The sequence below is a fragment of the Podarcis erhardii genome, assembly GCF_964252035.2.
Source record: "Podarcis erhardii genome assembly, chromosome: 6".
Taxonomy (NCBI): domain Eukaryota; kingdom Metazoa; phylum Chordata; class Lepidosauria; order Squamata; family Lacertidae; genus Podarcis; species Podarcis erhardii.
In genome coordinates, this window is record NC_138510.1 from 46,362,795 (window position 1) to 46,384,827 (window position 22,033).

At 42.3% G+C, this 22,033-nt stretch overlaps 1 protein-coding gene across 2 annotated transcripts in view; it reads left to right on the forward strand.

Moving 5' to 3' along the window:
- GRM4 (glutamate metabotropic receptor 4) overlaps positions 1–22,033 on the forward strand; it is a 302,083-nt gene that overhangs the window by 266,567 nt on the left and 13,483 nt on the right. For both annotated transcript variants that reach the window (XM_081865368.1, XM_081865369.1), the window contains exon 10: positions 21,078–21,324. In XM_081865368.1, the coding sequence (XP_081721494.1) occupies positions 21,078–21,324 (247 nt within the window). The remainder of the gene's footprint in view (positions 1–21,077; positions 21,325–22,033) is intronic.

The window sequence follows — 22,033 nt, forward strand, 5'->3', positions numbered from 1 at the left end:
TGCCTCTGATTACATTGTAATATAGTATGGTAAATTGAGAGGCTCTGTGGCTGCCATGATCCCCTATAGGAGGTGGCAGCACATTATGATGGCACACAGCCTTTTAAAAATGTGGTTGCCAGCTACTGCTCTCTCCTCTTAGCTAGAGAGAGGCAGTTGCTTTCTCAAGCAGCAGAAGTAGGGCCAATGCCACTGTGCTGCTTGTGTCCTACAGTAACTACAGTCCCTCCTCCTCGTCCTCCAGGTATAGCAGCAAGTGCCCTTATTGCTCATCTTCACTTAAGATTCTTCTCAAGGTGTGCCTGGTGGCTGCTAGCATTGCTGAACCACAGCCCATGCAGTTTTTACTCCTACACTTCATAATGTGTGGCTTGTAGGCTTCTGCTTGGAAGAACAGAATGAAACATTCTCAATTGCTGTGTGTGTGTATGTGTTACTCTAGGTGTCTGTTATCCTTTACAAGTGTCATTTTGCAAGCCGTGTGGGTGAGATACAATCTCCAAAAAGGAAAAAAAAATAGAGTCTGATATAGTAATTATCTGTTTCTCTGTGGTATCTATGGTATCTCTCTGCCTCTTTTCTATATTGCCTAAGTGACACTTAACGGTCTCATGCTTTCAGTAGAGCTGTGCACTAAATATGCCCCTGATGTGCTCGGCTTTTACCGATTCAACCAAAGCTTCAGGGAAGGGTGCTTACAGTTGGGAGCTTAATACTGCAAACGGTCATGCAGACATAGCAAATGGACAACATACTATGTTGTTTATTTTAAGTTTTGGGATTTTCTCCAAGATAAATCCAGATTAAATGGGGAAGGGAGAACAGGAACTGGCATTTTGTTGCTGATTGGATACTGCAAAAGAATTGCAAGCATGAGCAGCACCCATTCCACAATAAACACCCATCTGGAAGCACCTGAAATAGCATCCATTAAGTTTCATGCCGCACAGAAGGAGGAGTTTTTAGTGTAGGTGTGGCTAGCCTGTGACCCTCCACATGGCATTGAACTAGAACTCCTATTATCCTTTGCCATTGGCCATGCTGGCTGGGGCTGGTAAAAGTCATAATTCAGCCACATCTTGAGGGCCAAGGTTAGCCAGCTCTATTATAGTGGGTTTGTTTTGGACTGATTTGGACATTAACGCAGTAGCAAGAAGATGATCAGAATCCCCCTTCGGATCTTGAAATATGGGTCCCCTCAACAAAATTTAAAATTCGGCTTTGTAATTCGGAATTTATGTGATGTGATTTGATTTGATTTGATTGGCCGGTTAATAAAAATTATTTTTTTTAAAAATATATATAGTGGGTTTGTTTTTAAAACGGAAAGGAAATAAATAGATGCTGGTTTTGTATCTGGAAGCAACTGTCATCTAGAAGGCCTTACCATTAATCCTAGCTGTGTAAACTGTGCTACTGTGTTCTTCTTCACACAATGGTGAAAGCAGATTTGCTGAAGATTCACACTTGAGAATTCATACATGACTTTGTGGGGTATACAGCATAACGTGTTCTGTGTGTAGACATGAAAAAATGTCACGTGTGAAGCAGCCTCTAGCAATAGGGGCAAATGCTCCACTTCAATTGCACTCATCCTTATTATTTCTGAATGTGTTCCAGGCCATGCTTCTGGCATTCAGAACTAGTTCTGGCTCTGAGCCTTGTTTCAAATTAAGCCCCAAGAACAGGATCTGCCTGTGCACATCAAGCAAGATTTTTCTTTGTGAGGATATGCCATGAGACCAGTGTGGTGCATTGTTAGATCCGGATCTCAGCTCCAACCCATGCATGCGATTTCAATTGTTGATCAATCTTATGGTCCAAAATTAATCTGGTGTCATGCTAAGGTTGTCCACTAAAAAAAAAAAAAAAAGGACGGGGGAAAGAACAAATGGAGCAGGATTTCCATTTTGATGAAATGGCAGGGGAGATGCTAACAAGAAAGCAGGTTTCCTAAGAAATTATTTCCCAAAACAAAAGCTCCCTTAAAGCTAGTTTAATGTGCTCAGCATACTGTGGGTAATAAAGATGGAAATGATAATGACTGTAGATTATGCGCAAGGTTGCTCACCTCCTCACTGCAGCTTGTCATGGGATAATTTAGGGCTGCCGAAAGCTAGCTGTCAAGTTGCAATTCGACATGAAGCTTTGCCTCACTTTGGGGGCTTCTAATATACAGTGTTCCTCTTCTATTAGGCAGCTAACAAGCTGATTAGAGGCTATTGTAACAATGTTCCTGGCTCCCTTTGGAGCCCACACAACAGACCACCTTGCTGAGGTTTTCTGCTCTTTGTGTGCAACCAAGAACAAACATCCTTCTCAATGTAGCCAACCAGAGTCCTCCTCCTTGGGAGATACCAAACCTGCTCAGTTGGACAGTTTGTCATTGCTAACTGTTGTAAGGGGGACAGCTTAAAAATAGAATAAAAACACTAGCCATTATTATTATTATTATTATTATTATTATTATTATTATTATTAAATTTGTATACTGCCCTTCATCCAAATATCCCAGAAAAATGCAAAATGGTAATACAAAACACATAATGAAACAAAACAAAAAAGCAACCAATCACCCCTCCCACAAACACATTTAAAAAGCCATAGAATGTTAAACAGCTGAATACCTGGTTGAAGAGAAACATTTTCGCCTGGTGCCTAAAGATATGTGATGAAGGTGCCAGGCGAGCCTCCCTGGGGAGAGCATTCCACAGTTGCATTTATAAGATCTGTAACGTATCTGTCTATTGCTTTCAGCATCAGCTTTGAGCAAAGAATGCTTTATTCTCTTGCAAAATCTTTGTTATCACAGCACTTTGATCCTTTTGTGAGAATTGACATCCCACAGTCTCCTCAGATCCTTTCTTTGAGGCCATTTAAGACTGTAGCTAGTCTTAATTTCCCAGCACACTTTGAGTTTTGTACAGTCTTGTCCAAGGCTAGTTAACTCCCTGAGAGGTTTACTACTCAAGATGCAGTGGAACTACAAGTAAAACAAATGTGCATAGTAACTATTATATATTTATGTCCCCTTAAGTTTACCGGGGACGCGGGTGGCGCTGTGGGTAAAACCTCAGTGCCTAGGGCTTGCCAATCGCATGTTTGGCAGTTCGAATCCCCGTGGCGGGGTGAGCTCCCGTCTTTCGGTCTCAGCTCCTGCCCACCTAGCAGTTCGAAAGCACCCCTAAGTGCAAGTAGATAAATAGGTACCGCTTTATAGCAGGAAGGTAAATGGCATTTCCGTGTGCTGCGCTGGTGCTGGCTCGCCAGAGCAGCTTCGTCACGCTGGCCACGTGACCCGGAAGTGTCTCCGGAGAGCGCTGGCCCCCTGCCACTTAAGTGAGATGGGCGCACAACCCTAGAGTCGGACACGACTGGCCCTTACAGGCAGGGGTGCCTTTACCTTTACATTTAAGTTTACTAAACCTGGATGAAGTGTGACTAACAGCTCATCCATGCTTCCATTTTTTCTGTGCCTTCTAGGCGGGGGTCGAAGAGATTTTTCTTTTATCCCAGCACTTTGCCCAAGAAAACCCGCTGTTTACTGCTGAATCAGACCCAGCTTGTAGAAATCAGATGTCAGCTTGTAGAAATCATTTACCCATCCTAAGAAATCATAGGACAAAAAGAAGTGTAGATGAGTGACTGTGAAATCTTCCAGGACTTCTGATTGATGGAAGCAGTTGCCAATATCAAAAATGTTGCTAGGATTATGGAAAAAGCTTGGTGGTGGGGAGGGAGATTGGAATTTCCATGGCTATCCACCCAAAAGGGGTCCATTCTCAGTCAGGTCCAATCCACTCTTCTTGCATTTCATAGCATATTGAGAGCATCATTTCGATTCCAGGCAAAGGAGGACTAAAAAAATCATTACTTTTCCAAGATGCCAATAGCTGATCCCTGAGAAATGTCTCCAGCGTCATTGATGCATACCCCCACAAAAAGGCTTTGTTTATATCAGGGGTCAGCAACCTTTTACAGCCATGGGCCAGTCCACCATCCCTCAGACCATTTGGTGGGCCAGACTATATTTTGGAAAAAATATCAACAAATTCCTATGCCCCACAAATAACCCAGATATGCATTTTAAATAACAGCACACATTCTACTCATGTAAAAACACCAGGCAGGTCCCACAAATAACCCAGAGATGCATTTTAAATAAAAGGACACATTCTACTCATGTAAAAACATGCTGATTCACGGACCATCCATGGGCCAGATTGAGAAGGCGACTGGGCCTTAGCTTGCCTACCCCTGGTTTATATTGTGCCATTTTCAGCTGTGTAACACAATTGTCCTATCATTGCAGTTGCCATTTTCTATGTGAAATATTTACATCAGAGGTGAAGATCCCCTGGTTATTTTTGTACATATCCTATCGTGCCTGACCATTGACCATGCTGGCTGGGACTGGTGGGAATTGGAAACCAATGGCAATGGCAGATTCCCCATCCTTGATCTACATTAGCCTAGCAGGCAGATGTGCAGAGAGAGATAATTTCTAATAAATGGAGGTACTTGCACACTCCTGTGTTACCACATCTCATAGTATGTGCACCAAACACTAGTTATTGTTTGGTGTTGATGGACTCTAGCAGCTGTTGTATCATTTGTTTCTGCAAATTCAAAACTGACTATTAATTAGCATTAAAGCTGAACTAAAGAGGGGGGGAAAACAATGAGTATTAAGAAGTCTAGGTAATAGCCCAATTGTGTTGAAGGAAGATAGCAGTAGGATGCATTTACACAGCAGTGTTTAATTGCCAGCACAGGGGCAGGAGCTACCTAAGTTAGAGACAAGGAGAAAACCCCTGGAGTGAAGGGGCATCAAACCCTCTATTAACAAGAAAATGCGTTGCTACTTCGGGCAGACTTAAGTGAGATGCCCATATTTAGAAGATGAGATGTGGGATTCCACAGAAGTTAAAGTGTGTGATCCAGATAATTTTATGACCAGAGACCCAGGAAGCTGTTGGGGAATGTTTATTGAATGGAACAGAAACATTCTGAAATAAAGTTCATCGCCTAACACTTGTGCTTGGTCTGGAGATGATGCACTGATGTTTCACTCGTTTACTTTGGACATTTATCGCAATGGTTTGTAGCTGCAGTGACCGTTGGATTGCAGTCAAACTCAGGAAATAGGTGGGAGAAACTGTAAATGCAGATGTGTTATGTTTAACAGTTTCTTAAGAATTCAGGTCAAATCAGGAAAATACCAGCCAGTCACGATCATTTCAGGAATACAACTGTGCTAATTGAGAAGAGGTGGATTTCTGATTCCTGCTCTGGACACTCACTTTTTAAGACATTTTATTTCATATTTCTTCCCCCTTAAGACTGAGAAGCACAATCCCTTATTTGTTGTCTCTTGGTAAAGGTGAATGTGAAATATTCAAGGCAGGTACTGCATCTTTTGTCTTCATAGTGTAAATGGGGCCTTGGAACTAATCTGGGGCTTCAAGGTGTGATTGTAGTACAAAGATTATTACATTCCCTGGTCTAACAGTCTCCTATCTAGGTAGCTTTTGAAAAGCATTCAAGTTGTGGGAGTGTGTGGTGTGTGCATGCGCCTCTGCACTGTGTGGAGCTGAAATTGCACCCTGTTTGCTTCTTCACAGCATCTGCATGGAAGTGGCTTTTTGATCTGTGCGCCCAAGTGAAATTGCCTCATTCTTTTCTCCCGAGGGAGCAACTGATGAGATCTCAGTGTTATTTTATTAATTTTTCCCACCCTGTGTCTACAACTTTACACGGAGGCAGCAGATTATTCTAACAAGTCCCCCAAGCCCTTTCTCAGAGGAGCCTCTTATCCTAACAGATCCCGGTGGATTACAGAAATAGCAATAACCGAGGATCTAAAGAAAGAGACAATTTCCTGTGCTGATAAGGGGGAAGCCAAATAGCATCATCATTGTCTATTCCACTATTTATCGCCTGCGCTTTCAGAGATATGGCAAGCAGAGGAGGGAAATAATCCGGTGCTCCTTGTTCCTTTTGTTTCTTTAGCAAAGGCTCATGGTGATAATAAATAACAAAAGTGATAATTGGGTATTCTGCCCAGGTGACCAGGACCCCATAATGTTCCAACACAAAGGAAGGGAGGAAAAGAGGCATGAAATCCACCAAAGGCAATATAGGTTTTGACTCCACAGGCAAATTAATCCAAAATCAGGAGCGTCTATAAACAGAGGGTTTAATTCAGCTTGGGCTTAGCAGTTCAGATGTACACGGGCATTATTTGTTGCAACAGTTCAACCCTAATCAGAACTTAGGAGGACAAGACCCCTAGCAGATCTCCACACTATTATTAGGGACCCTGAAGAGCCACTGGATCCAGACATGACTGCCCCAGGACTAGAGGTTCCCACACCAGCTGCCTGGCTGGCTCTCAACACACAATTTCCAGGGCTATAGGAGCAGGATATAGCTATCCATGTAGGGACTTTAGAGCCACCACTAAGTGCCTGGTTAGGAGCACATGAGGCTACTTGGGAGGAAGGGGAAGTGCATGGAAGCATTTGCTTAGATCAGAGCCTGGTTAGGAACCAGGAAACGGTGGAGCTTCCAGCTCCCAATCTGAGCTGCTTCATTGCAGAAGCAAGGCTGCCTTCCAAACTCAACCCTCATTAGCCTGGGGAAAGGGACATGTGCATTCTTCCATGGTGGCTACTAAGTTCTGGGGACTGATGAAGGGTGTTGGAAAGCCCCCCCCCCCCCAAAAAAAGTATATGGACAAAATGTATGTGGAGTTTCTGTGAATTAAATATATGCCTCTTTTCCTCTTTTCCTATCACCCACCTATGGAAAATATTTGTGATTTTGTGTTGGCCCAGCTCTGTCCACTTTTGGGTATGGTCCCACTGTTATTGCAACATAAGCTCTGACAGCTTTCTGCTGGATAATATGACCCATCTCTATACTAGACTAACACAACAATTTTGATCAAGGAAAGCTTCTAGAGCATGCTTCCTCAACCTCGGCCCTCCAAATGTTTTCGGCCTGCAACTCCAATGATCCCTAGCTAGCAGGACCAGTGGGCAGGGATGATGGGAACTGTAGTCTCAAAACATCTGGAGGGCCGAGGTTGAGGAAGCCTGATCTATAGCCATGGAATCCAGGTACCATGGAGTGTATCTGCATCCATGTTCAGCATCACCCACATGGGTTCCTTTTATGCCCATCATTTCATGTGGATACACTGGAGCATGCTGAGTTGAGGTGGAGTACTAGATCCACAGACAGACAGCTGTTTCATTTATTGCAGTCATCAGGAAAACAAGAATGGGGGAACTCTGTAAGATGAGTGGTTGTTTTTTGGGCTAAAGTCCTAGGTTCAATCTCAAGCATCTCTAGTCAGAGATATCCTGGAGACCTGCTGCTGGTCAGGGTCAATAGGACTGAAAGAGATGGGACAATGATCTGATTCAGTATACGGTTACTTCCTATGACAGATATAGGAAGTTGATTGAGGCTGAGGTGGGCAGAAAGGGGAAGGACACAAGAAAGGAGAAATGGGAGCTGTCCAAGAGGGCAAAGTAAAAAAAAGTGACCCTGAGAAATCCAAGAGAGCCAAGGCTGATTGGCTCCCTGGAACATCAGAGAATGGTACTTTAAGTGAGCCAGGAAGGTGGTACAATGTCTCCTTGACATATAGTCCAGTATCTGATGCAGATATTCTCTCAGGCCAGCTCCCTTTGCCCTCAGTCAAGATACCAACTGTCATGAGGAAAGAGGAGGCTCCAGGAAGCTTTGTCTTATGGTTCTAGCTTAGAATATATCTCAAAGTTGGAGTTATCACCCACAAATGGAATAAAAGGTCGACATGTTCTTCACCTAAGTATCAGCACCATTTGGAATGAATAATCTTCCAGCCTGGGCTACCACATTTGAGGATACCTATACAGGGCTCAGCGAGAGCCTCTCTCTAGGGACAGCATCCACTGTCCTTGAAACGTTGTGCCCTGCCTAAGCCACTTTTGATTTAGTCAATGGAGGCAGGTTTATTGTTTTAAATAGAAAGCATTGGTAAGTACTCCAGTGGGAGCATCATGACAGTGGCTGCTGCCTACACAAACCCATTAGCAGCCACTCTGCACCTCCTTTTTCTTCCTCCTCCAGCTCTGCTCATTAAGAGCAGCTTCTTGCCTCTCAGCTTTTATCAATATCCCAGAGCCTCTGTGACAGAAGGTCCCCAAATGCAACCATCTTTGCAGCATGGTAGTATTCCCCCCCCCTTTTGTTAGTTAAATTTTATTAAACACTTTCTGAATATGATTTTACAGCATAAATTAAAATTATTTTTTATAGCAATCGGCATATTAAAGTGGAAAAATACACAGAGCTTTGCAAATGTCATAACCCAACAGGAAATTAACAGGTAAAATTTTGAAAAATAACAAGACAAACAGGAAAAAGGAAAGAGCACCCTGTTCCTCATCACCCCATTATGGTGTGTGTTGATTAGGGATGCTTTCAAAATTCTCTTGCTCTGAAAACTTCTCTCAAGATTCCAAAGTTTTGCATTATCTGGTCTTATTTCTGAAGTGGGAATAATGAATTAAGGACCCTTGATTATTCCGTTTTTGTAAATTTCTCAATTTGGTTTAAATGCTGTGCATTTGCAGTTTGCTTCAGTTTTCAAATCCTTTTTCTCTACCCCTCCCCACCCATTTTGTCATTGCACACACATTAAGGCTGCACTGAATTGATAAGGGCCATTTTTTTCAGTGACTTGTATTTATATTTGCCTTTCTTAGCAATTGATATTTGGGGGATGAGGCCAAATTCTTTTAGGGGAAGAGAATGGGAGCAGCCACCATTTTGTTTTTCCTAGTGTTCTGAAGCCCTTTTTGCAGCTTGGGAAATTCAAAATTGCTACCACCATAAAACATGTCTACCTCCTTCAGCACTCACTGTGGGCTACCATTATAGTGGAATTGATTTCTCTCACTAAGTCCTCTCACTTTTTGAACTTGCCCACTAAGTTTATGCACAGTGGCGAAAGTTTTAAAAGCCATTGTTTTTGATGCAGGAACTGTTGTTGCTTTCAATCACTTTGTGCTGTGCAAAGTTTAGCAGCAGCATCTGCTGCATAATTAATTTCCTATGAGTCAGAATTGGGACTTCTTTCTCTCCTTCTTCCTCCATTCAATAACACAAGACGGAGATCTAAAGAGACCACTAATTGACTGAATAACCATTACAACTTCCTGCCCCAAAGCCTTAATTTATATACATGGACCCAAGATGTGAATATGCAAACCTAATTCCTCACAACTTCCCCAAAAAACCTACCGGATTTTTCTGTTTATAAGACCCCCCCCCCCAATGTATAAGATGCCTCCTATTTTGGGGGACTCAGATTTAAGAAAATGGGGGGAGATGGCGCTGTGTATAAAATGCCCCCTAATTTTTGACATTATTTTTTGGGAAAAAAACCTAGTCTTATACTTGGAAAAATATGGTATAACCCTGTCTCAGTGTTAATTTAATCTGAAGAGAAGCATTTTACCATCCAAGCATGATTGTTTGTGCTGTTTTAATTTAACAACAAACTGATAACTTGTTAATCTCTTCTTTTAAAAATTGATTTACCTGCAGCCAGAGGCTTACCCAGATCTACTGTGTCATTTATGATGCATTTTCCTCCAAGGATAGATGTTAGGCTTTTAATATAAAGGTATTAATATTTATTGAAAGTGTCACTTGACCTCAAAAGACCTAGTTTGTTGATAAATGTTAATTGGGCAAGTTGTATCTTTCTGACCAGTGGATCATACAACATTCATTTATTTTGAGATAGAGATAGATAGATGATAGCTAGATAGATGCATTTTTAAATTTGAATTATCTATATCGAGCACTCACATCCTTGGGTAGCCTGAAAAGTGTTTTACCTTTAATATGGCAGATGTTTTAAAATCCACAATTCATTCAGCCTTAGAGCAATTCAAGGGTCACCAACCTTTTTGGGCCCATGAGTATATTTGCAACCTAAAGAAACTGGGTAGGCACCACAAACACCTACACCCACATCACAACCAAGCACACACCACAACCTAGTCTATTGGCAACAATAGAATGCTTCTTTCAAGACTAATATAAGAGGGAAAGGGGGCTTCGTTGGTCTACCTTGGCAACCTCTGCAGTAATGGTTATTGCTCCATTTTTAGAAATGGGGAACTGAGCCTAAATATAATTTCTCAGACACCAAGCAGTCATAATTCTCAAAATTAAGAAGCCATTCTGTAGTGTATCTGTACAGAATAAGCCCATTAGAACATGAAAAGCAATATTTTCAGAACTTAGATTAGGTAGATTCTGGTAAATTCTAAACAAAGCCATTACCGTTGAATGCAGAGTATTTTATATTCCATAACAGAGCTGTTGCAATGCAGAAGTTTTACATAGTTTTCTGTTCTCTTTGATGAGCTTTGGTGCATGACAGATGTCATCACCTATATTCTGGCTTGGTTCCTGTGAGATACTGGCACATCACAGCTGTCTGGATTAGGGAGTATACAGTTCCCCTCCCCAGCGAACAAGCAGAAGAAGAGAGAATGAAGCTGAAGCTACATCTCCTGTTAGCAATTTTAGGTGTACAGTGAAGCAGATGTACCCAAAATGCAACCTTCCCTGTCAGGGACTGGCTGGACAATGCGGAGTAATGGCTAGATACTGATGACACTAAGAGAAGGACGGTTGGAGGCAGACTTGGAAGAACTGGGGGAGCATGTAACATCCAGGAGATGAGGGTTAGAGGCAGGAGAAGCTGCAGGATTGGACAGTGAAGAAGAGGTGCATAAAGAGGAGGAAATAGTTCAGGCTGGTGTAGAGTCAAGGGCTGTCCCACCTCTTCCTCCTGCCCCCACACCTCCTGCTCCATGGTCTCCCAGGACAGGATTGAAGCTGGAGGAGCCTACGTCTGCTTGTGTTCAGCTTGGGTGGGGGAAGCTGAAGTCCCGGGCGAGGCTTCTCTGTTGCGACAACTGCCTAATTGGGTGCACACCTAGGAGTAACTGAGAGAAGTAGGACATGCCTTTTCCTAACTTGTAAGTGTAATTCAGACAAAAAGGTCCTCACTATGGACATTGCCTGACAGTGCTGTGACATTTCCTCAAGAAACTGGGAGGCATAACATATTTTGTTTTGTTTCCAGAGATGTGGGAAACAATGCATTGCAAATTCCTCACCAGCCCCAATTTCAGTTCCATAGCTTTGCTATTATGTGGCAACTTGAATGCTATTACACACCTTCCCACTATTACCAGAGTGAGGACCTGCAGGTCTGGGAGCTAAATGCAGTCCTCTGTGTCTGGCCCCCAGAACTCTTCCCATGCCATCAACCCCTCTCCCCAGGCCAGACCTCACTCTGGTCCAGCCTCACATGCTCAGTGTTTTTACCTAGTTGGACTGTCCTTGTCTCTTGCTTAACTAGATGAAAGATAGAGAGGAGTGTCTGAGTGTGCAGAGGAACTAACCTGCTGCACAAAGGTAAAATGTACCTGTGTGGCTCCACCCACTTTAGCTTCTGGTCCCACCCACCAGAAAGTTGCCCAGAAGGGAATGGGACCCTCAGGCTCAACAAAGTTTTCCTCACAGATGACAGCTGCCAGCACATTAGTGTCTCTCATGAAATGTAGCACATTAATACAGAGGCCGTGTTAAGAAGGAAAGCACAAATAATGGCCTCTACCCAAGGAAGTGAACCCTACAGCTCCACACTACACAAAATCTTGTCCCTGTTTACGCCAATAGCCATAGGAAGTTTGGGAGGATGCAATTTACCCCAAATTGATGCACTCATTGAAGGAAAAACAGGATTAATACTTGTGGTAGAGAGTTTGGATCCACAACAACAGCAGAATGAAAGCTACAAATGTGTTGCACAGTAAACAATTGCCTGGACAGGCCTCTAGTGCAAAGGTGTAATGAAGAAAACACGGTGTGTTTAATCAAGTCCCCATCTGGTGTAAATTGGCCATTTGGGACTATACCCCTTTAGGTCTCCTTGGCAGAGATCTGAATTAAATAGTGTCCTGGTTAAAGCCAACAGAAATAATGCCCCACTTGCAGTGATGCTTGCAATTGTTTCTGAGTCTTTGTGGTGAATAAGTTTGTCACTGACAGCCTGATTGGTCCCTGGTTGGGGAAGGTAATGCAGCAGTCATCACAACATGAATGCCCTTTTGTAGCCAATGCAATTAGAAATTTGCTGTTCCCCCTTCCTTTAGTGGAGAGCTTGAGATGGTAGAGAGTGTCTGTGTGTGTCTGTGTGTGTATAGCATACCTTGCTAAGGTGTGCTGCGACTGATCTGTGACAGTAAAAGACTTTTGCAGAATGCCAGAAAATCAGTCAGCAAAGGGCATACTACTTTTTCCCATGGATATGCTTCAGTGTATGCACTTTCTTCCTCTGACAAATCGGTTGCACAAACACAGCTTTTGAACAGAGACATTGATAAGCTCTGCTTTCTAGCAGAAGAGAAATCTGGTACAGTTTCTAGGCTCATCTAAGGACTTGAACAAACACAAACCCCTGTGTTGCATAATGTAACAATCTACAAAAATGGAAATGCAACACGATGGCTAATAACTGTTAGTGAATATACAATCGGTTATGATGTCATTCAAAATATATGAACAAGCCACTTTAAAACGATGTATATATTATATAACACATCTCACAAAATATACAAGTAACTACAAGTTGTTATATGTATCAGAGACAAAGAATAAAACAAATCAATGAATAGCGAGGAATGCTAAGCTGTCTCTCAAAGGAAGACGTCTCACAAAAGTCTAAAGGAAGACATCTCTCTGGAGTCTCAAAAGAACAGTATATCCGGAATAGTTCAACTGTTTCAGGATAAAGTCTTCATCAGCGAATAATTTTCAATGGAATATTCATACTAGTAGGGATCATGCTAGTGGATCAGGGCTCATCTAAGGACTTGGCCATGAGTGGTGATCCCAGAATGGCATGTAACTGAACATGGAAGGTGTGTCCCTCTTGAAAAATCAGGCTCCTTTTCCAGAAGGATGCCTCATTTCTGTGGTTGTAACTGGCCAGCAATGCAGACTCCACAGCCTGAACTGGGCCACTACATGCTCCTTGCCAGCCACGTGAACCAGAGGGAGCATCGCCAGAAATGGAAAAATTCTGTATCATGTATTTCACAGGGAATATCTGAGTATATACTAGGGGTGCACAATGACTCCGTTTGCAGCAAAACTAGAACAGAGGTGATCCACGTATGGTTTTCACATGACTCTGTCAAATTCTGCAATTTAACAAGGTAACTTGAGTCAGATCCCAGACACCCTAAACTACTGAGTCATTCTGTGAATGTGGATGCCCCCCAGCTGCATTTTGCCCTTAAAATGAAGTAGCTGCGTTATTACTGTTGTTATTTTGAAAAGGGAAACCCAGCCAATTAGGGAAATGCCCTGAGAGGGAAGGGTATCTTTTGTTTCGATGGACAGACCTAAGTCTTAACCTCAGTGAATTATTTCCCTTGTGCATTCCAATCACAGTGACTTGGGCAAGGGAACTTGAAGTAAATAAAAGTGGTTGTTTTTGTGTTGTTGTTCCTCTATGAGTTTTGCCTGGGAAAGCAGAATATTTAGCAGTGTGGTAGACCAGGCATAGGTAAACTCCTGGCCTCCAGATGTTTGGGACTACAATTCCCATCATCCCTGACCACTGTTCCTGTTAGCTAGGGATGATGGAAATTGTAGTCCTAAACATCTGGAGGGCTGGAGTTTGCCTATGCCTGTGGTAGACTATTGGTATCCTCCCTTATTGCTTTGGTTCCAAACAAACAATTAAAAATAAATACTTAAATCAATTTGTTTCCATTCTGCTGCTGGCCCCACGCCCCACTTTGAGTTATTTTGATTCTTAGTTTGCAAACTCTTAGGACAGCTGAGTACAGAGTAGATATGGGGGAGAATGATTTGGTTCTCAATTAAAGTTGGAGCTACCAAATTCACACTTTCTGAAACAATAAGCAAGCCAAAACATGGTCATTCTTAAGAATTCACACTTCGTAGAATCATATAATCATTGGTCTGGCCAAGGCAGAATAGTGTGGGACTATCGCTTCCTTAGGGACGCAGGTGGCGTTGTGGTATAAACCACTGAGCCTTGGGCTTGCCGATTGGAAGGTTGGCAGTTCGAATGCCCTCAATGGAGTGAGCTCCCGTTGTTCAGTCCCAGCTCCTGCCAACCTAGCCTTTCGAAAGCACGTCAAAGTGCAAGTAGATAAATAGGTACCGCTCCGACAGGAAGGTAAATGGCGTTTCCGTGCACTGCTCTGGTTTCGCCAGAAGCAGCTTAGTCATGCTGGCCACATGACCCGGAAAAACTGTCTGCAGACAAACGTTGGCTCCCTCAGTAAAGCAAGATGAGCGCCGCAACCCCAGAGTTGTTCGCGACTGGACTTAACTGTCAGGGTTCCTTTACCTTTATCACTTCCTTTGATCAGGACACTATACTTCTCTGAGTTTTGCAAAGCAGCTCTCCAATCAACCAATGTATACAAAAATGCACATACTGCATAAAATGTGCATAATTATGCATATATTGATGGGAATAACATACAAACATGCAATCTATTTAGGGAAATTGCTTCCAAAATGTTCACAGTAGTAAAAACTGCATACAAAAATGTGCCTTTTAGGAGATGCTTGAGCAATAATGCTTATGAATTTTGAAGGGGAATGAAAAAACACACAGCCAAATTGCTGCAGAAATGTAGTGAAATGAATTTAAGACTGGAAGAATGAGGAAATGAGAAAAACCAAAACTGACAGTATCCCTGTCAGTATCCATCCCTAGTATAGGGTCATTCACTTTCCCTCTCCCTCAGTTCAGTTCTGGGGCTTGTCATGTGATTTATTTGTTCCTTTTATTTCACTCCCTTTCTGTTTTCCAACAAACACCTCCTACCTTAATGTGCCTTGCATTCCATCTGATTTTGCTCATTTATACTAGGTTTGTGCAGACTTCTCTTAGAGTTTCCACTTGTTACTGCTGTGTGTGTTTGCTGGTTCTATTGATTTCCCCTATTTTTTTCTCCCATTTTTAGTTTGCTTGTTCAAAGTCCCATTCTCCTCTCTGCAGTTTTAGGGTACCTGTGCTTTGATTACATTGAATTCTTTATCATCATCATCATCATCATCATCATCATCATCATCATCATCATCATCATCTCCCCTCCCCCTCTAGTTCTGATACTACCCTTCTCTCCCTGGCCCTCAACTCTACCTGATTGTCCCTCAAGTAAACTCTCAGTTGTGTTGCTCATTGACAGCCTATTGTTACCAACTTACCCAGAGGCACCTCCCTCATCATGTCACTGGTTTTCAGGCTGTTTGTCCACAAAATACTAGAGGTGAAGTGAAGTGATTTCTGTTTTACCAGCTCAAAACAGTAAAGCCTGCCCTTGTGGGAGAACCACTACACATATCATTCTGAAAGTTGGCAGGCTTCATCCTCTCACCAGGGGCAACCATGCCTGAAAAGTGCATCCAGTTAATGCAGAAAATAACAAGTTGCTCCCCTCCCCTCTTCCAGAATGCCCCCAAATCTGATCAAGGGGTTCTCCCAACCCTATGGAGCAAATTTGGAGAGGGTGTGGGGAACACAGGGGGAGGAAAATAGGGAAGGTCACATTGCATAAGCAGAAACCCTTGTTACTTGTATGCTAACCATCATTTTTTCAAGGGCTACTGACATTGTCATTGACAGGGACCATTGGGGGAAAAGAATTATAGAAGCCAATTACAGTGGTATCTCGGGTTACATACGCTTCAGGTTACATACGCTTCAGGTTACATACTCCGCTAACCCAGAAATAGTGCTTCAGGTTAAGAACTTTGCTTCAGGATGAGAACAGAAATCGTGCTCTGGCAGCGTGGCAGCAGCAGGAGGCCCCATTAGCTAAAGTGGTGCTTCAGGTTAAGAACAGTTTCACGTTAAGTACGGACCTCCGGAACGAATTAAGTACTTAACCCGAGGTACCACTGTATAGTGACCCTTCCCTCTCCCTACTTGCTGCTAGAGGCAGTATAGTGGGGGTGGGAGTGGGAGAAGGGGAATAGAGGATTAGTGGGAAGGGGAGAGAGGAAAGGGGATGCCTGGACTGGGGAATGACAGAAGATGAATTCAGTTCATGAACTCTAAAGCAGAGGAATTCTTATCTGGCTCAGATTAAAATCTAAGCTGGTTTTTGGATTGTAATACTTGCCTAGTATTTGAGGTGAACATTGGAAGTCCCTGTGATTTATTTATCTCTTACATTTACATCCCAGCCTGCCTCCAAGGAGTTCAAAGTGGCATACATAGCTTTACCTCTTCTCATTTCCCCCTCACAACAACTGTGGGAGAATGACTGGTCCAAGGCCACCCAGTGAGCTTCTTGGCTGAGTAGGGATTTGAGCCTTGGTCTCCCAGGTCTTTGTCCAACACTCTAACCACTGCAGCACACCAGCTCTCATTCATATTTCCAAGCCTGGAAATACTCTGTCATCATACAATAGGGAGAAAAGGTGCATTGGCTGAAATTCCCTCTTATACAGAGTGATGAACAGCGTAAGATCCCTGTCCTCTTTTGTATCCACTTTACCTGATTGAAAAGGACGCTGAGAGTGTAATTGAAATTCATAGCCTTCTATCTGTAAACTTTGGAGACTCCCCCATGGCTGCAGGATTTATGGTTTTGCAGTCATCCTCCCATCCCTGAATCCCACTGCTTTTGTGAGCAGCAGAATACAGTTAGATGAATGGGAGAAAAATGAAGCACTCCTTATAATTTGAATTGCTAAATACAAAGGACCGTTTCACAGAAAATGTTGTGATGTGATTGTGTGCTCTACCATGCAGTTGTACTGATTGTGCAATACTGTCAATAAGAACATTAGTACTCACAAAATATCCATTTGCTAATCTCAGCCATTGTGCCTGTGACCTGTCTCCCCCGCCATGCCTACTGCCATGTATCTTGATACCGTGTGCACATGAAATCCTTGCTAACAAATATATGGACTAGTGTTCTGCATCTGAAGGTCTGATTGACTCAATCATCACTAAGGCATCTTCAGTAAGCCCTCATATCAACATTTTGGCTCAAAACTATTTTTTGATTATACCACGATTCTTCTGAATATTCCATGTGTTCTGTACATATGTTCCATATACTCCATACATGTGCCCCATCTCTATAGCTAAGTCAGTAGAGCATGAGACTCTTAATCTGAGGGTTGTGGGTACAAGTCCCACAAAAAGATTCCTGCATTGCAGTAGTTGGAGATAACCCTCGTGGTTCCTTCCAACTCTATGATTCTATGTGGTTGGGTTCACATAAAGTTCACCTGTGGCATATATTGAGGGGGGAAATAATGCTGTCAATGTCACATATCTGAAAATAGGAATTCATACAGACTGTAGCAAGGATCTGCAACATTGCCATAATGTGTGTGTGTGTGTGTGTGTGTGTGTGTGTGTGTGTGTGTGTTCCCTCCTCTTCAGTAGTTGGAAGCTCAGCAACCTTTAGTAATCCATCTTCTTCTTTGGGTGTCAATGAGAAACCTCCTCATTTCACCTTTTTTCATTTCTGCATCAAGAGATAATTTTATATCTATCTTTAGGTAGCTAAAAGACTATTCATAAACAATGGCAGGAAATAATTTTCTAGAGGTTAGAAAGGTTCTAGGCAGTACTGGAGCTGGGAAGAGAAGGTGGGAGCAAATACCCGCCCTAAGATTTGCCTGTCCATCATCTGCCCAACCTGTCATTAGAATCTTTAAGCATAGTGAGGATGGAACAAGTAGCGTAGCCTGTCATCTTAGTCTCCCACTATAAGCACTATATCCCCCCCAAAAAAGAAACCCCTTCTCTTTATAAAGCTACCTCTGCATGAACATGTGCACACCACCATACCTACAATGATGTATGCTAGTTGTTCCACCGTTAGACTGTGCCCATGAAGAAGCCTTGGGAATGGGAGCAGCCCAAAATGGAGGCCTTTGTTTATTTTTGAAACGGGCCTAGAGAGAACCTGCCAACATTCAGGATGTGTCTCACAAATCTACCATACTCCTTTTTGGCCCAGCTCATTGTATTTTACCTGGAGTCACCTCTCTTTTCTATGAAGATGATTGCAACCCAACCCCAAAATGTGGTGACAGGTGGCTTCTATAAGGAAGATGGTGTGTAGGGAAAAGATCTATACAAACTTTATTCCTAGTCTCTACCCTGATTAGCAACTTGTAGACTGTATGACTGAGCTGGAAATGCCCCCTGCAAAAATGTGGGGGGGGGGCGTGTTCTGTGATCTTCTTGTTGGATGTGGCAGTCGGAGGAAGAAGTTTCCTTAACACTTTTGGAATGAGGTTTCTGCTTATGTTACTGGATCTAATCATGAAGTGTAGTTGGCAGGAAGCTGTAGAGAGACTATTGAGTTGCTTCCTGCACCTTGATGTAGTGTTGACCCCAAGGCATTCTCAGGAATTCAGCTGGTGGGAAGTTGTAGACAGGGACTTATTCCATGGCATGGAGCTTTTAATAAAAGAAAGCAAAGGAAAAATGGAAAACCCTTGGCCACCTCCTAAGGTTAAATAAGATAAGCAGCAACCCTTGCTGTAAATTTCTAAAGAAATCTATCCCCCACCCTCCATACTAGCCTTATTTTTCCCCAGGAAAAAATGGAAAGTTTGAAATGTTTTGGCATAGCTCTAGTAGGATGGATCCAAAATTTTAGTAAAGACAAATAACAAAGAATAAAATGTGGATTTTGTATGATGTTACTCAATGTGTGATAGAGATTCACCATGCAGCCATGTAAAGAGGGTGGGGGACAAACCAGTAGAGGATGACTTGTCATTTGAAGTGTTGAAGAATTGCCCATCCCTGCCACCTCTCTGTGATTGGGCAAAATGAAGAGAGCTTCTCTTCCTGGTGCTATCTGATTTACACATCCCCCATTTGCGAGATGCCTGCCAGGCCCTTTCCATAGAAAAATGGATTATTCTACAGTCAGATTAATGGGCTTTCATTTTGCAAAACATCTGTCACCGTTAGTCCTGGACAGTGAGCGTGAAATTAGTTTTGACTGCAGAAAGGCTACGTCGGTGTGTAATATGTGACTAACATTACAACGGCTCAGGAAGCGAGCTGGTGAATGAGAATTACCTGTTAAAAGGAGAAAGGGTTTTCCTGCATACTCTGGGATGGGAGGGGCAATGCATGGAATCCAGAGGAGAGGCTTAAAATGGGAGGGGGGATACCCACCCATACAATGTTTCTGTGATTGCAATGTATCTCAGCTCCTTTTTTGCTGCCATGAAATTAATGTAAAAGGTGAGAGGCTGCACGCCAAGATGCCTTTGTGGATGCAACAAAAGGGAATGTTATGCAAAAATATCCCTTGTGCAACAGTGTGTCTTAGCTTAGCAATACAACAAAGTATCACAAACACTCTGTAGCAGAGGTGGATAAGCTGTGGCCCTCCACATGTTGCTGGATTCTAGCTCCCTAGTTAGCAAGGCCAAATAATTTGGTGCGAGCTAGAGTCCAGCAACTGCTCCTTTCTATAGCTATTCAGTAGAGCTGCAACTGCCTATCTATAACATAGTCTGCTAAAGCTTCATTGATCAATTGACAGCACCCAATTTTAATGTGGGCAAAATTTGAATTTGTGGATCTGCAAGTTGTTTATTTTTGGTGGTTATTTTGATTCTGGTATGTTACTGTTACAGGGAATGAAAATGAAGCCTTGGGTGTTTACCTTCTAATTATGAATGGTAGCTTTTGCTTAAGTTGAAAATCATCTCATACTTCCTTCACTTTGTCAAAAATACGCCCGTATTTAGGTTTGGTAATGTGAAAGTTTATTTACATTTAAGCAAGTTTTCTTTTTTAATTGTTAGACAATTCTATTATTCAGGAGAATTCATTGAATATATTTGCCACCTGAACTCTGGGATCATCTTCCCTTGGTAACTTACAAATTGTCCTCTTACTGAGACTGGCAATATGTGATAGGACTCAATATTGATGAAGCATTGGTGTATTTTATATTTTCATTTTAATGGGGCTGTTTTAGATGTTGTAAAGTTATAAAGCTTCTGAGATGGGATGGAAGGAAAGCACAACTAAACTCTGCCCTATTTAATGTGCTATGAATAGTGTTGGACAGGCATTATTTCTGCAATAGCTGGCATTCTGGCCACCGGGCAGTCTCTGAAGGCCCATGACACTGCAACCTTATGAGAACCAAACAGGTATAGGTCTGACCAATGCAGGATGAAATGGAAGATTATCTGGGAATCCTATGAATACCACCTTGAATTGCATCATAGAAGGAAAGCGGGGCTGTAAATGTAATATCCTGTTCTTGAGTTATATTTTCAGATTTAAGTTATTGGATCAAGGGGGAGGTTTGCTAAAAAAAACCCCAACTAGGATGCATAAGAAATTCAATTCATTTCACTCTTAAATGCAAACCAAGTTATTTGGCACTTTTCTGAAACAATTGACAAACCAAAACACAGTCCTCCACAGTGTGCATGAAAAAGCATATATTAGTGAAAATAGCATTAAAATGTTATATATTGGGGGGAAACTTAACAAAACCGTGTATATTAGGCACCATTCCATGTAAAGTATACATATTAAGAAACATTCACACTAAAATGCTTTGAAAATTATCTTATGGGTATGTAAATGAAGAGGACTGAATTTAAGATTAGAGGAATGAGAAACTGAAATTGACAGATTTGCTGACCCCTATAACTAACACTAGTTTGTATGACGTATTTGTATTGGAAGGGGTAAGGTCATCCATAACTTATGTGTGACGTGAAAGCCAGCCCTGAGGACCATTTTTGCTACTGGAAATAAATATTCAGTTAATTAATTCTTCCACTCAGATTAATTGAAACATGCTGATCTCTCACCTGGTTTTGCTCCAAGCAACTCTGCCCACAGACAACAAGAAACTTTCAGGTGGTTGTGATATTTTAGGAAGTAGGTTTCAGAGCTGAGTCCTTTTTCTTATGTCTTTCAGATGTACATTCAGACCACGACGTTGACCATCTCGGTGAGCCTAAGCGCCTCTGTCTCATTGGGTATGCTCTACATGCCTAAAGTCTACATCATCCTCTTCCACCCAGAGCAAAACGTGCCCAAACGAAAGCGTAGCCTCAAGGCAGTTGTGACAGCAGCCACAATGTCCAACAAATTTACTCAGAAAGGAGGCTTCCGCCCCAATGGAGAGGCCAAATCGGAACTGTGTGAAAATCTGGAAACACAAGGTAACCTTCTAAACTCACCTGAGTCCATGTTGCCTTGCCCACTTTAAAATATCTTCCTCTAATTGTGAATTCAAGTAAAACAAACCTATACGGGAGAGCAGTGTGCTCATATTGCAAAGGAGGGTGACAGAGCTCAAGAAAGCTGGCTAAATGAATTCATAGCCAAGGCATGGAGTTTCTGCGTTCTAGATTTGCAGCTCCATTTCTGAGCCATGTAACTGCACTACCAACACAATCATAACCTCTATAAGTTTTAAAGTAGGGGAGGCCTATCATATGAAATTTCACAAGTTCAGAATAAAGGACATCTGAAGGGTCTGTGGAAGATGCATAAAATAAAGGAGGATCATTGGGGTGCACAGAAGTTAAGAGTGAAAGCTATAGAGGTTTCTGAATCTCAATGGTTTAACAGTAGCAAAACAAAACAAAACAAAACAAAACAAAACAAAACAAAACAAAACAAAACACCCTAGGTTGCTAAAGTCAAGAAACTTGGGGGTGGGGGGCTCAACAGGAATAAAATTGTGTATGAAGACCAAATATATGCACAGAGGCACCTTGTGCAATTCTGTGTCCACCTTCCTGGGCTCCTATTGTGTAGCTGGTTCTTGTTGGCAGACCTCAGGGTTTTAGTGAAAAACAAAGTTGATCCCACAAGCCTAAAATCTTCCAACCTGCTGATTAACAAAGTGGTTTAAAGAAACCTTGT